The following is a 13664-nucleotide window of genomic DNA, read 5'->3' on the forward strand; positions in this document are numbered from 1 at the left end:
ATTTGTATATCTAAGGGGAAGATCAAATTACAGAGGCAACGATGACCTAGATGTTTAAATTGTTTTATTTTTCTGTAGGCTGGCCACTTATGTTTGTGACTTGAGCTAGTTTTATTTGCTGGTGATGTATTTCAAGAACTCCTTGTTGGGCTTTTATATTTGTTTCTTAAAATATTGTTGATCTCTTATAAATTGCAGCAAAGTGAGTCTTCCATGTGTAAGAATTTTGTTCTTATCATTTTATATTCAGAAATTTTGAAAATGGCCATGCATCACTTTTTTCATTAAACCAGAATTGGGGTGGGGCACAAAGAATTGTACAGCAGCATTAATGAGCCTGGAACTTGAACCGAATGGTGACAATTAAACCAGAATAACTCAGTTAATAGCCTAATTAGATAAATCCTAAAGCAAACAGAATTTTTTAAAAAAGCACTGTAATTGGTCCTAAATCTAGGCTTTTAAAAAACTTTTTTCTTGAAGAAAAACAACAACTCCCAGTGAATCAGATTGAACTGGAACAAAGCCATGAGCTTATGTGTGTTTCATAACTTTACTAATATGTTTTTCACATACTATCAAATTTACTTAAAGTATACAGTTTGGTGTTTCTGCTGTATTCACAGAATTGTGTAAATATCACCACTTTCTAATTTTAGAACATTTTCAACACCTAAAAAAAGAAACCTTTACCCATTTGTAGTCAGTTCCCATTTCCTCTCAAGCCTTCCAGCTCTCGGCAGCCACTATTCTGTGTTCTGACTCTATGGATTTGCCTCTTCCTGGACATTTCACATATGTAGTCTTTTGTGTCTGGCTTATTTCACTTAGCATAATGTTTTCAAATTCATGCATGTTATGCCATATATCTGTATTACATTCCGTTTTATGCCCGAATAATATTTCATCGTGTGACGAGTATACTACATTTGTTTATTCATTTATCGATTGATGGACGTTTAGGTTGTTTCCACTTTTTGGTTATTGTGAATAAAGCTACTGGGAACATTGTATATGAATTTTTGGGTGGACATATATTTTCATTTCTCTTGTGTTGTACAGCTAGGAGTGGGATTTCTGGGTAATATACATGTGTTTTTAAAAGTCCATTGATTTTTTTTTTCAAGTTTTTATTTAAATTCCAGTTAGTTAACATACAGTGTAATATTAGTTTCAGGAGTAGAATTTAGTGATTAATCATTTATGTTCAACACCCAGTGCTCATCACAAGTGCCCTCCTTAATACTTATCACCCATTTAGCCCATCATCCTGCCCACCTCCCCTCTAACAACCCTCGGTTTGTACTTTATAGTTAAGAGTGTCTTGGGGTGCCTGGGTGGCTCAGTCAGTTAAGCATCTGCCTTCTGCTCAGGTCATGATCCTGGAGTCCTGGGATCAAGCCCCGGGATGTAGTCCTGGGATCGAGCCCTGCATCGAGCTCCCTGCTCAGCCGGGAGTCTTCTCGTCCATTTCCCTCTGCCCTGCTCGTGCGCTCTCTCTCAAATAAATAAATAAATAATCTTAAAAACGACAACAAAAAATAAAATAATTCTGCAGTTTCCCATTTAAAAAAAGTTTCTTACGGTTTGCCTCTCTTTCTTTTTCCCCTATGTTCATTAGTTTTCTTTCTTAAATTCCACATTTGAGTGAGATCATATGGTATTTGTCTTTCTCTGACTTACTTTGCTTGGCATTATACTCTGTAGCTTAATCTGTGTTGTTGCAAATGGCAAGATTTCATTCTTGATGGCTGAGTAATATTCCATTGTATATATACCACATCTTCTTTATCCGTTCATCAGTTGATGGACATTTGGGCTCTTTCCATAATTTGGCTGTTGTTGATAATGCTGCTATAAGCATCACGGTGTATAACCCTTCAAATCTGTATTTTTGTATCTTTTGAGTAAATACCAGTAGTGCTGGATCGTGGGGTAGTTCTATTTTTTTTTTTTTAATGAAATGCAACAGTACTTTAATTAGTTCAGTGCTACAGGTCAGTTGATCTGTGCCACCCACACCAGATCTATTTTTCTGTAAAGATTACCTGACATTTGTTGTTGTTGTTACTGTTTTTTAGTAGGCTCTATGCCCAGCGTGGGGCTTGAACTCACAACCCTTAGATCAAGGATTGTGAGTTCTACTGACTGAGCCAGCCAGTCATCGCAGGGTAGTTCTATATTTAACTTTTTTGAGGAACCTCCATACTGTTTTCCAGAGTGGCTGCACCAGTTGCATTCGCACCAGCAGTGCAAGAGGGTTCCTTTTTTTGCACAGCCTCGCCAACACTTATTTCTTGTGTTTTTGATTTTTGCCATCCTGACAGGTGTGAGATGGTATGTCATTAGTTTTGATTTGCATTTCCCTGTTGATGAGTGATGTTGGTAATCTTTTTTTGTGTCTGTTGGCCATCTGAATGTCTTTGGAAGAATGTCTGTTCATGTCTTCTGCCTATTTAACTGGATTATTTTTGGTTTTTGGGTGTTCTTATAAGTTCTTTATATATTTTGGATACTAACCTTTATCAAAAAAAATCCATTGATATGTATCATTAGCTTTTTAAAATTCTACTTCCAACTTTTTTTTTTTAATTCAGATTTACAGAGGAGGTAGAGGAGTAATTCAATGAAAAGTCATGTACCCTTTTCCTAGAGTCACAAATTTTTAAATGTTGCTACCTTTGAAGATTTATTTATTTTTGGAGAGAGAGAGAGCGCAGCGGGGAGAGGGAGAGGAAGAGAGAATCTCATGCAGACTCCCCACTGAGCATGGAGCCTGACGTGGGACTCAGTCTCATGACCCTGAGATCATGACTTGAGCCAAAACCAAGTCGGACGCCCAACCAACTGAGCAACCCAGGCACCCTAGTGTTGGTACCTTTGTACGTGTTTTCTCTATATTTACTTTCTTTGTATTTCCTTTTTCTCTGCTCATCTATTTGAAAGTTGCAGGTGCATGAATACTTTTACGAAAAGTATTTAAACATATATCTCCTAAGAACAAGGACATGTATTGATATAGTTATTATACTCAAATTTAATTTTAATGGAATAATCTAATTTGTATTCAAATAATTTTGGTTGTCCCTGTAATGTCCTTTATAGTTTTATTCCTTCTCTATTGAGGATTTGATCAAGGATCATGTTTGCATCATGTTTGTCATATTTCTTTAACCCATAATTTCCCTACCTGTCTTTTCTTTATTGTCATTCAGGTTGGTTATTTTGTAGACTCTGTTAGGATTTGAATTTGTCTGATTGTTTCCTCATGATGAGTTTCTGGTTGATTTTCAGCGAGAGTACTTATTGCACTTGGTGATGTGTCCTCAGTATGTCACCTCAGGAAGCACAGAATGTCAATGTGTCCTTTATTGGTGATACAAAGTTGGTTACTTGGAAAGGTAGTGTCCTCCAGATTTCTCCATTGTTAGGTACTTTGATCAACATATTTTAAAAATAAATTCCATATCCTATGGCTTGATACTTGTATGTGAGCATTTGTAGTGTTCAGAAAATGGTGTCTTGCACCAAGAGGAGATACATGCTTTAGTGGGAAGAATAATTTTAAAACCGGTACATATACCAAAGAGTTGCAAAGTAAATGTGAACACAGGAAAACTGGGTTATTGAGGAATGAGTTCTGAAGCACACAGATGACTTTAGTGCACCGAGTGGTGCCAGATTTTCCTATTTCTTAAAATTTTAATCCCCGTATGGTTAACATACAGTGTTGTATTAGTTCCAGGTGTACAATATAGTGATTATATAATTCTGTACATCACCCAGTGCTCATCACAAGTGCCCTCCTTAATCCCCATCACCTATTTCACACCCCCCCCACCTCCCCTCTGGGAACCATCAGTTTGTTCTCTATAGTTAAGAGTCTGTTTTTTGGTTGGTTGTGGCTTTTTTTTTTTTCTTTTGTTTCTTAAATTCCACATATGAGTGAAATCATATGGTATTTGTCTTTCTCTCACTGACTTACTTTACAAGATTTTCCTATTTTTAAAAAAGGAACCAGAAATCCATATATTTTTTGAAGATTTATTTATTTTGAGAGAGAGAGAGCACACTCATGGGCATGGGGATAGGGGCAAAGGGAGAGAATCTTCAGACAGACTCCCCACTGAGTGGGAGCCTGACACAGGGCTTAATCCTATGACCCATGAGATCACGACCTGAGCCAAAACCAAGAGTCGGACACTTACCCGACTGAGCTGCCCAGGTGCAGCCAGAAATCCATATTTTTGAGTGAAATCCTGCTTTACAAAACAAGACCCCAAGACATTTTGGACTACTAGTTTGTGCTCTCTTTTTCTAAAGGGATGCTGGAGTGTTTGCTGTGGTGTGAGGTCCGCCATAAAAATGGGATTAGTTTTAAGTAGGACTTTTGCAAGATTAAGAACTGTGTGCGGCTTAAGGGGTATGTAGAAGACTTGGGAGGAGAGGGAGCAAATCATCTGGGGAGTGGGGAGCAGATTTTCTTAGAGAAAGCAAGGAGATAGTTTGAGGAAGATGTTAGAATCCGTCTCGCAGTGAGGGGATAGTGAAAACTGCTTGTTCATGAAGAAGGGAGCAGTGCCGTCAGTGACACGTTTGGGAAGTAAGAACGTGGCATGTGTTTTGTAGGACTCTGCCATGTAATTCTAAGTCTTCAGATTAATGCCTTTTTCACCGTGTTCTTGTACAGTCTATTCTACTTGGATTTGTTCTTCTCACTGACTTGGTTTAATTGGGTTTACTAACAAAAATTCTTTACTCTCCACCAGCTTCGGGCGCTGTACTCAATGTACCTTCGAAAAACAAAAAGTTTGAATAAATTGCTCTATCACCTGTTCAGACTTATGCCGGAAAATCCGACCTATGCAGAGACAGCTATTGAGCTCTCAAATAAGGACCCTAAAACATTCTTTACGGAAGAGCTCCAGTTGAGTATTAGAGGTCAGTAAGATGTGTGTTTGTGTTCTTTCTTGGAGACTAGGTCCAGATTAGACTGTATTTATTATGCTGTACTCTTCAGAGTTTGGATAATAACCCCAAATGTGTGTCCTGCCTATCAGAAGATTGAAGTGCATGTTAAAATGTCTTGGAGATGTGAGGAGGGTACTATGTCTTGTGAGTACTGAGGTGGATATTCTAGGATTTTTGTATAACCTCACAGTGAGCTCTGGGGAAAGTGTAGGGACCAGACTCCTTTTCATAATTTATAAGAAGACAATCTTTAAATTTTTTTGAAAGTTTATTTATTTATAATCTCTATACCCAATGTGGGTCTCAAACTCATGACCTGGAGATCGTGCTCCACCGACCGAGCAGCTAGACACCCCTAAATTTTTCCTCCTTTTTATTTAACTTTTTTTCCCCACTCCCTGGGCGTAGGGGCTTGGGTTGTCCTTTTTAAAATATGTATGTTCCCTTTTTTTGTGATCTGTCATGTGAAATATAGAATGCTATGTCTAGGCAGATTTTTCAGTGTCATTTGGGATCTTCATTCTTTTTACTTCTTTTTGCCATTCCAATGATTCATTTTGAATGTGTGAGAGAAAGTTAATACTCTAGAGTTCTGGCTTCTTCGGTATGTTAGTTTTTTGAACTCTAGCTCTAGTTTTAAAGAATTGAAAATGATTTTCTAGTCTGTTATTCTATGTAAGAAATACATGTTATTAACTAAGAATTTGTTTTTTCTTCAGAAACAGCAACTCTTCCCTACCATATCCCACACTTGGCTTGTTCAGTCTATCATATGACATTAAAAGACTTGCCTGCCATGGTTAGGCTGTGGTGGAATAGTAGTGAGAAGCGTGTTTTCAATATTGTAGATAGATTTACAAGCAAGTATGTCAGCAATGTTCTTTCCTTTCAAGAAATTTCTTCTGTGCAAACAAGTACACAACTATTTAATGGCATGACGGTTAGTATTATCTTGAATTTTTTCCAGAAAAGTTGTTTAAATATTGGTTATGTCTCTCATTTGTAGTGAGTATCATCACAATATTAACCATTGGTTCAGAATTTGCAGAAATTGTCTTACTATATTTTCTACTTCATTCTTGGGTATCAAGTCTCAGTATTAATGTATAGATTGAAACAATGTTATAATTTCATTTACTCCCGTCAGAGTTTTTTGAACATTCATTAGTTCATTCAAAATATATATTGGAACACCTATAGATTCCGGGCACTGTGTGTCAATCACTTGGGAAATGAATGGTTTGGTAGGGTCAGATTCCTATTGTGTAATATTATACAACCTAATAAAGGGAAAAGAGTGATACCGGTATGTTTTTTGCGTTGGAAACTGGAAAGTGGCACATTAAGAGGAAGCGTGCTCTGCGATCAGCATAGGAAAGGCTCATCTGACTGAGGGGGTTAGGTGCACCTTTATGGAGGAAGGTTACTTTGAAGTGGGCAGGATTGTGTTTTAGGGGCAGTGAGGAGAAAAGTGTTGAATATAGAGAAAGCAGTATGGCAAAAGCAAAAAGCTTGGAGATGAGAATGTCATTTCTGTGATTGCCCTAAGAAATGCTGAATAAGCCAGCATTCATACAGAGCAGGATTCCTGAAGGTAAATAGAGAACCAGTTGCTTCCATGATGAATTACAGCCATACTGGGAAAGGCCTCAAATGATAGTTTAAAATATTTCGTCCTATTTGGCCACTGAAAATTTTCCTTTGAAGCAAGTGACACTGTCAGTGTTATAATGGGTAAAATTGCTCTGACTGTAATATATAGTATAGGCTGTTGGCATGGAGCTTGGGTTCAAATGCATAGTCAGGGAGACCCACTGGTGTAAACATTATGAATAACAAGGAGGGCCTGAGTAAGGCAGTATCAGTGGGAATGTTCCATTAAAGGAGAGGAATGTTAAAAATTTTGTGGTGATTTATCCAAACTTGTAGCTAGTTAATATCTGGGAGGAGGTGGAAGGAAAAATTTAAGATGATGCTATGGTTTTTAGCTTGGAAATAGGACAGTCAGAAGACTACATTGGTCAAGCATGGTAATTTGTATTTTATGTTGTTTGCAATGCTAGTATGAAAACTAAAACCAGGTGGAAATAATTCTAACGGTTGATGGTTGGCTATAAAGCTCAAGAGAATTCTGTGTCAGAGAAAGACTTAGAGGACTTCTAAATATAGATGATATTTGATACCCTGGGTGTGGAAGAAGAGCAATAATTAAGAATTCATTCTGTCACTGGTCTGTTCAAAACTTATGCAGCAACCCTAATATCATAAAACATACTTTTTTATGAGAAGGATTTCTTTTGAAACTAACTTTGAATTTCATAAAAATCACTATAAAATATGTCAGGTATATGAATGTATGTATTAAATATCTCTTGTCCAGTAAACCAACATGTTTACCTGTGTTGTCTTTGAATGAAGACTGACTGCCAATAGTCAACCTATCAAGATGTTTTTTTGAATGAAAGGAAAGAAATTTGCAAAAAGGTATCACCTTTCCTGTGTTGCAGGTTAAAGCTCGAGCTACTACCCGAGAAGTGATGGCTACTTACACTATTGAGGACATAGTTATTGAACTTATAATACAGCTGCCTTCCAATTACCCCCTGGGTTCAATAACCGTGGAGAGTGGGAAAAGAGTAGGTGTGGCTGTTCAGCAGTGGCGGAACTGGATGCTGCAGTTAAGCACTTACCTCACCCATCAGGTAAGTTTCTCTGTGCACATTCAGCTTTCCAGATGGTACTACTGACCTCCTCTTTGAAAGGTAAGTAAGACTTAAAATATATCACTTCTGCTTGAGGTTGGAAGAGATACTGTATTTCCTTGGGTCAACACAGATGTGTTCCTAAATGACCTGAACCTACCTACAGAGCTGTTTTCCTTTTTAAGGTTCTGCAGTTTTTTTTTCTGGTGTTTGAGAGGAATTGACTTTACTCCACTGACATTGTGGATGACACAGAACAATACGTGGTATTAAAGAAATTGTTTGAGAGGGAATCTTTGTAAGATACTGGATCAATGAATATCTTTGGAGCTACTTTTAGTCTAATATTTCAACTCTCCTTCTGTGACTAGAGAAATCACAGTACTCTCAAAGATCTTTGACTTTTAAACAAATGTTAGTTGTTTGCACGTTGAGACTATAAAACTTGATGTATTGATGCAAAACCTCTCTTTCAGGTCTGTCTTTAATGGAGAAAAAATTATATCTGGTTTCTAAAACTTGGGAGGTCATTTTAAAACCAACGTTCAGAAAACTTAGGAGATGTGAATATAGCCAAGCAGATTCTGTTCTTTCTAAATTAAAATTCAGGGGTGCCTGAGTGGCTCAGTCGGTTAAGCGTCGTCTGCCTTCAGCTCAGTTCGTGATCTCAGGCTCCCTGCTCAGCGGGGAGTCTGCCTCTCCTGCCACTGATGCGCGCTCTCTCTCTCTCTCTGTCTCGTGCTCACTCTCCCTCTCTCAAATAAATGAATAAAATCTTTTTTTAAAAAAATTAATTAAAGTTCAACTTTAAAATTTATGAAATTGAATTAAAAATAACTTCGGTGGTCTTCAGAGTATATTTACTCTATTTTTTTTCTTTTTGTTAACAGAATGGAAGCATTATGGAAGGCCTAGCCTTATGGAAAAATAATGTAGACAAACGTTTTGAGGGTGTTGAAGATTGCATGATATGTTTCTCAGTCATTCATGGTTTCAACTATTCTCTTCCCAAAAAAGCCTGTAGAACATGCAAGAAAAAGTTCCATTCAGCCTGCTTGGTAAGTCCAAAGAGAAATTAACTTACTTATATTTTATGTATATTTATATGTGTGATATTTAATTTTAGAAAATGATGTTAAACTCTTAATGGGAGTTAATGAGAGGCATATTAAAATGATTTTTCAAAATCTGTAAAAGATAATTAGTAATTCACGGATACTGGTAGCATCAAAGCACTTTAATAAATGGGTGTTTTTATTATAGCTCTCACTCAAACAGTAGATGGTCCTATACAATCTAGACCATAAAGGAGACTGAAAAAATTGGAACCAGGGGCCATCTGGCGTTAGAGCTCTTTACTGTTTTTAAACATCATATTGAAAAGAAAGCTGCCCAAGATACAGTTGCTTCATAAGGAGGTCTTCCTGACATGTCTTAGTGGTTGGGTGCGGGAACATAGGGAGAAAGAGTCATACTGTAGCCTTTGGAAGTAATGTGAGTTGTGTTGATTTTGGAGATGAATGGAGGAAGCTAAAATTTTGGTATTCTCCCTTTTCCACTTAATCACTGTTAAGCTTACCTTGGATGTCTATGTAAAATGACAGCTTTAAAAGGTACTTTTAACATTTAAAACCTTTTCTTTTTCAGTACAAATGGTTTACGTCTAGCAACAAATCCACTTGTCCACTCTGTCGTGAGACCTTTTTCTGAATTTTTTCCTTCCATTGGAAGTGATCCCTGAAGTAAATCAAGCAAAGACTGTGGATCTGGATCCATCTTAAAGTGTTGATGGGAGGAGGCCAGTGAGCATTACTTTTAAATAGGACCTTCTCTGGAAAATTATTTTGGTTAAAGTAATGATCCTAAAATCAGGTTTACTTATCTTTAGATTGCTTTGTAAATGTTTGGAAACCTTTTCTTTTACATAAGAATATTACATATTTGAGAGAAAATATTTATATTAATAGTTTAATCTTTTTGTATATTTAAAAATAAATATGGAAAAACTCTAAATTACAGAATTGGAATTTGTGAAAGCACTGTACAACTGTATTATGCTAAAAAGCCCGTTCAGTTTGTTGATCTATGTTCTAGAAGAGTCCAAGTGAGGCAAATGAATTGAGAGGGTTGATTTAATTCTACAGATATTTTAGGACTTATTTATTAGTTGTGACAAAATTAATTAGTATTCTGCTATTTGTAGATTATTTTAATGATAAAAATGAGGCTAAGCTATTAATATAGCTTATCATAAGCTATTTGAAGCATGCTCTGAAATCCTATATAAAAGAGTGTAAACTGAACTTTAAGGTGTCTCCATTCAAGGGTTATGAAATTCAGAAAATTAAATTCACGGCACTGACCTTTTGCTGTGGAAGAATTTCCATGTATTAGTGAAATTTGAATTGCAGACTTGTCAGTGAACTTACTACTCCATTTGAGTGAGTCTCTAGAGGGTATGAATTTGAGAGAAACAGAATTAGATTATTTCATTCATGAAGCAGAGTGGTAGTTACCCCTCTATCTAGAGGGAAGAAATAAGTAAGTATTTCTGAAACTTAAAATTGGTGGAAAAAACAAAAATTTTAAAATGTCGTAGGAGGCTTTCAATTTTGTAAGCAAATTTTGCTATTCTTACGGGCCAGAGTTACACTACATTAGAGATTTGGGGGAGCTTATTTTTTCCAGCCTTTAGAAGTACAAGTTAATAATTTTAGTACTAAGTAAAATTCACAATAATGGGCTGAAGTGGAATAGGTGAATACCTGCCATTTGCCACATCACTGTTACCCTTAAAAAAATTGTGCCCAAGTTATAAAAGTATGGAAGTTTAGAACTTGGAATAATTTTATTGCAGTCTTCCATTACATGGGAAATATTAGCATATCTAATAGCAAGTTTACTTGAAAGATCAGCTAATCATCTCTGTTGCAAATGTTTAATTGGCAAAAAGCAAGTCATGTTAAATAAAATCACTGCTTACCATCAACTGGGTAAAATGGTTATTATTGAAATAGAATGAATGTGGTCAGAGTATTGTAGTCAAGAGTGAAGTATTATGCATGAATTACAGATCTCTTGAGTTGAATTTGTAGATGCAGTATCCTACCCAGTTTTGTCTGTCTCTTGGATTTTTCTCCCTAGTGTTTATTATCTTACAGCCTTGAGACTCAAGGAGTCAGTCAATGAAGAACAGATAGCAAAATTCTACCTCTTCTTAACCCCTTTCTTAAAATATTCTCTTTCTATGTCTCTCTCTGACATAGTAATCCCAAAGGATTGTGTTACTCTGTGAAAGTTACACACTTTTCCTTTAAAAATGGTTTTATAATAAGACCTTGTTTATAACTTTTCCAATATTGGTACTTCTTGGCTTCTGACCCAAACCTCAAGTAGAACAGAAAAGGGAATAATGGAGCATTGTTTTTCCACGTTAGTATCTAGGGCATCAGGTTCTTGGTGAAACACTATAATTAAATGGAATACCTACTCTTCATACTTAGGACTCTTAACACATTTCTTTGAGACTTGTAAATATAAATGTAAAGCTTGTTACTGTTTATATGCTAAAGAAAAAGCTTTCCAAAATAAGACTGAAATTCAGAATATCATTGATTAAAGTTTTATTTATATAGCTTTAACAACTCTGCAGAGCATCCCTTAAAATTCTAGCATAAGGACATTAAAAATTGCATGAGATTCAAAGCCCATTAGCAAAATTATTAATTTAAAACCCTAATGTAAATTGCAAATTTTAGAATTTATTTTTAACTCTTATTTATCACATGCTCTAATGTATGTACATAAGTTTCTGTGGCTTAAATAATTAATGTTATTATTTGATAAGTTTTGGTGGTGTGAATGATTCATGTTCTTATTTGATTGTTATACCATATGTGCCCATTAAGATTCTTTTTAATTATAAAATATTTCAAGTATACAGAGTAATAATAATATAAATGCCCTTGTACTCTTCACAAACTATTTTGCCATATTTGCTTCTGATTTTTAAAGAAATAAAATATTCCTCTTTTGTACTTCTCCCTGATGCCATCTCCTCTTTCCCTCCCTAGAGCTAACCTACTGTTCTGAAGTTGGTGTGACTCTTTCCTATTTAAGATTTTATACTTTATCATGTGTTTGTATCCATAAATAATATATAGCAGTTTTAAAAATATTTTTATTTGCGATAGCCTATTGTATGTAATCTTTTGTAACTTGCTTTTTCGCTCAACATAACTGCTGTTTATAGAATATTAGTTTACTTGCCAATTCCCCCAATAATGGTTATTTCAATTATTATTTTTTGCTATTTTGAACAGTGCTGCAGGTGTACATCCTTGATAACATTTTCTCACACAGATGTCCTAGAATATTCTCTCATATGCCCCCAAATGTATATGTATACCATGTGATATGTATACCATGTGATATGTATACTCTCTGACTTTAGATCTTGTCAAGACAGTTGCTCTCCAAAGTGGTGTGCAAGTTTGCACTGCCAACAGTAAGGGAAGAGAGTTCTGGTTTTCTTGCCTCATCACCAATACTTAGTCTTCTCAGATTTTTAAATTTTTCTAGTCAGAGCTGTGAGATAGTAGCTTTTTGTTTTAATTCATATTTCCCTGGCCACCAAGAACCTTAGCTTCATTTCATATACTTATTGGTCATTGTGAATTTATTATCTGTATGCCTACTTTTCTCTATTACATGGCAGCTTTTAGTGTGTGGGTTGACTTTAATGTGGTCTGTGGCCGTCTTAATTATATGGAATTTTGCAGTTAAGTTTAGTCACATTTATCATCCTTTTCCTTTATGATTGAGCCCTTTCTGTGTTAGGTTTTAAAAATTTATTCCTTCCCTGAAGTCTGAAAAATTCTATTTTGCTTCAAAAGCTAGAAATTTCAAAATATGCCTAATTCACCTCAAATTAAATTTTGTGATTGCTATAAGGTAGAAATCCTACCCCATATTGATAGCCAGTTCTCATAACATCTCTTATTAAATAATATGCCTATTCCCCCATTAACTTTGTAGTGGCTCCTCTCTTATATTACCAAATCTCTTTGCATGTGCAAATTGGTTTCTGGACTCTGTATTCTATTCCATTGGCCTACTTATCTGTGTTAATTCTACACAAATTTTTAAATTTATTTAAAACATAGCTTTATAATTAATTTGAAGAGGAGGTAAGTAGTCCTCTACTCTTATTGTTCCAGGACTTTCCTTGGATAGCCGTATCCTCTGCTATCCAAGTACTCCCCTTCCCTTGCTTGTTTATTATCATGGCTAGTTTGTCCTCACTGTACTAAGTTGTTTTAGGAAAGAATTTGATAAATGCCCATGTTAGGTTTTATCTGGTGCAACTGGGTGGCTCTTATGGCTTAAGGTCTTCCAACCCAGTTACTCTGTTTGTTTCAAAATTGGAAACAAAAATTTTGTATATTTGTGATGGAATGCTTGAACTTCTCCATGATTTTGTCTTATTGTTTTATAAAAGTTCCTTGCAAAAAGACTTTGGGCTCAGCAAGGTATTTAGCATGGGGGTCTGCTAATCTAACAACTTTGATAATATCTTTTTTTTTTTTAACTCGATTTCTTTTTAAGGATAGTAACTTCTTTAGGTGGCACCAAAGCATCAAATAACTTGTATATTTCATATCGGATTTTATTAGGTTAAGGAGCCTCTGTTTCTGTAGCATTCCAAATTGATATGTTATTTCAAAAATATACTGGCTCTCTATTTACTCTTCTTAGCAATGTGATATGTCCTATAAAAGACTCTTAAAAAGAAACCTATAAAAGACTACAAGTTTGTCCACTTAGTCTATTTTTCTAAAAGACTTTGGTGTATTGTATATCCAGATAATAGTCTTCCTTTTCATTTTTTTAATATAAAACCCATTAACAAACAGTATTTGTAAGAATTTAGTAGTGCAGTGTTCAAAATGTCTGTTCTGGGCATAGACACTTCTTGAACTGCAGAACCAT

General features: G+C 35.5%; 1 protein-coding gene across 3 annotated transcripts in view; it reads left to right on the forward strand.

The window, feature by feature from the left end:
• The window catches only part of LTN1 (listerin E3 ubiquitin protein ligase 1), a 64185-nt gene extending 52474 nt beyond the window's left edge, over window positions 1-11711 (forward strand). For 2 of the 3 annotated variants that reach the window (XM_044919494.1, XM_044919497.1), the window contains 5 exons: window positions 4770-4941; window positions 5691-5911; window positions 7479-7673; window positions 8564-8731; window positions 9321-11704. In XM_044919494.1, coding sequence (XP_044775429.1) covers window positions 4770-4941; window positions 5691-5911; window positions 7479-7673; window positions 8564-8731; window positions 9321-9383 — 819 coding nt within the window. In that variant the 3' untranslated portion in view covers window positions 9384-11704. Of the gene's footprint in view, window positions 1-4769; window positions 4942-5690; window positions 5912-7478; window positions 7674-8563; window positions 8732-9320 lie in introns of all 3 variants that reach the window. The other variant, XM_021678091.2, reaches the window with a different exon arrangement.
• The last annotated feature ends 1953 nt before the right edge of the window (window positions 11712-13664 follow it).

Source organism: Neomonachus schauinslandi, chromosome 1 (assembly GCF_002201575.2).
Source record: "Neomonachus schauinslandi chromosome 1, ASM220157v2, whole genome shotgun sequence".
Lineage (NCBI taxonomy): Eukaryota > Metazoa > Chordata > Mammalia > Carnivora > Phocidae > Neomonachus > Neomonachus schauinslandi.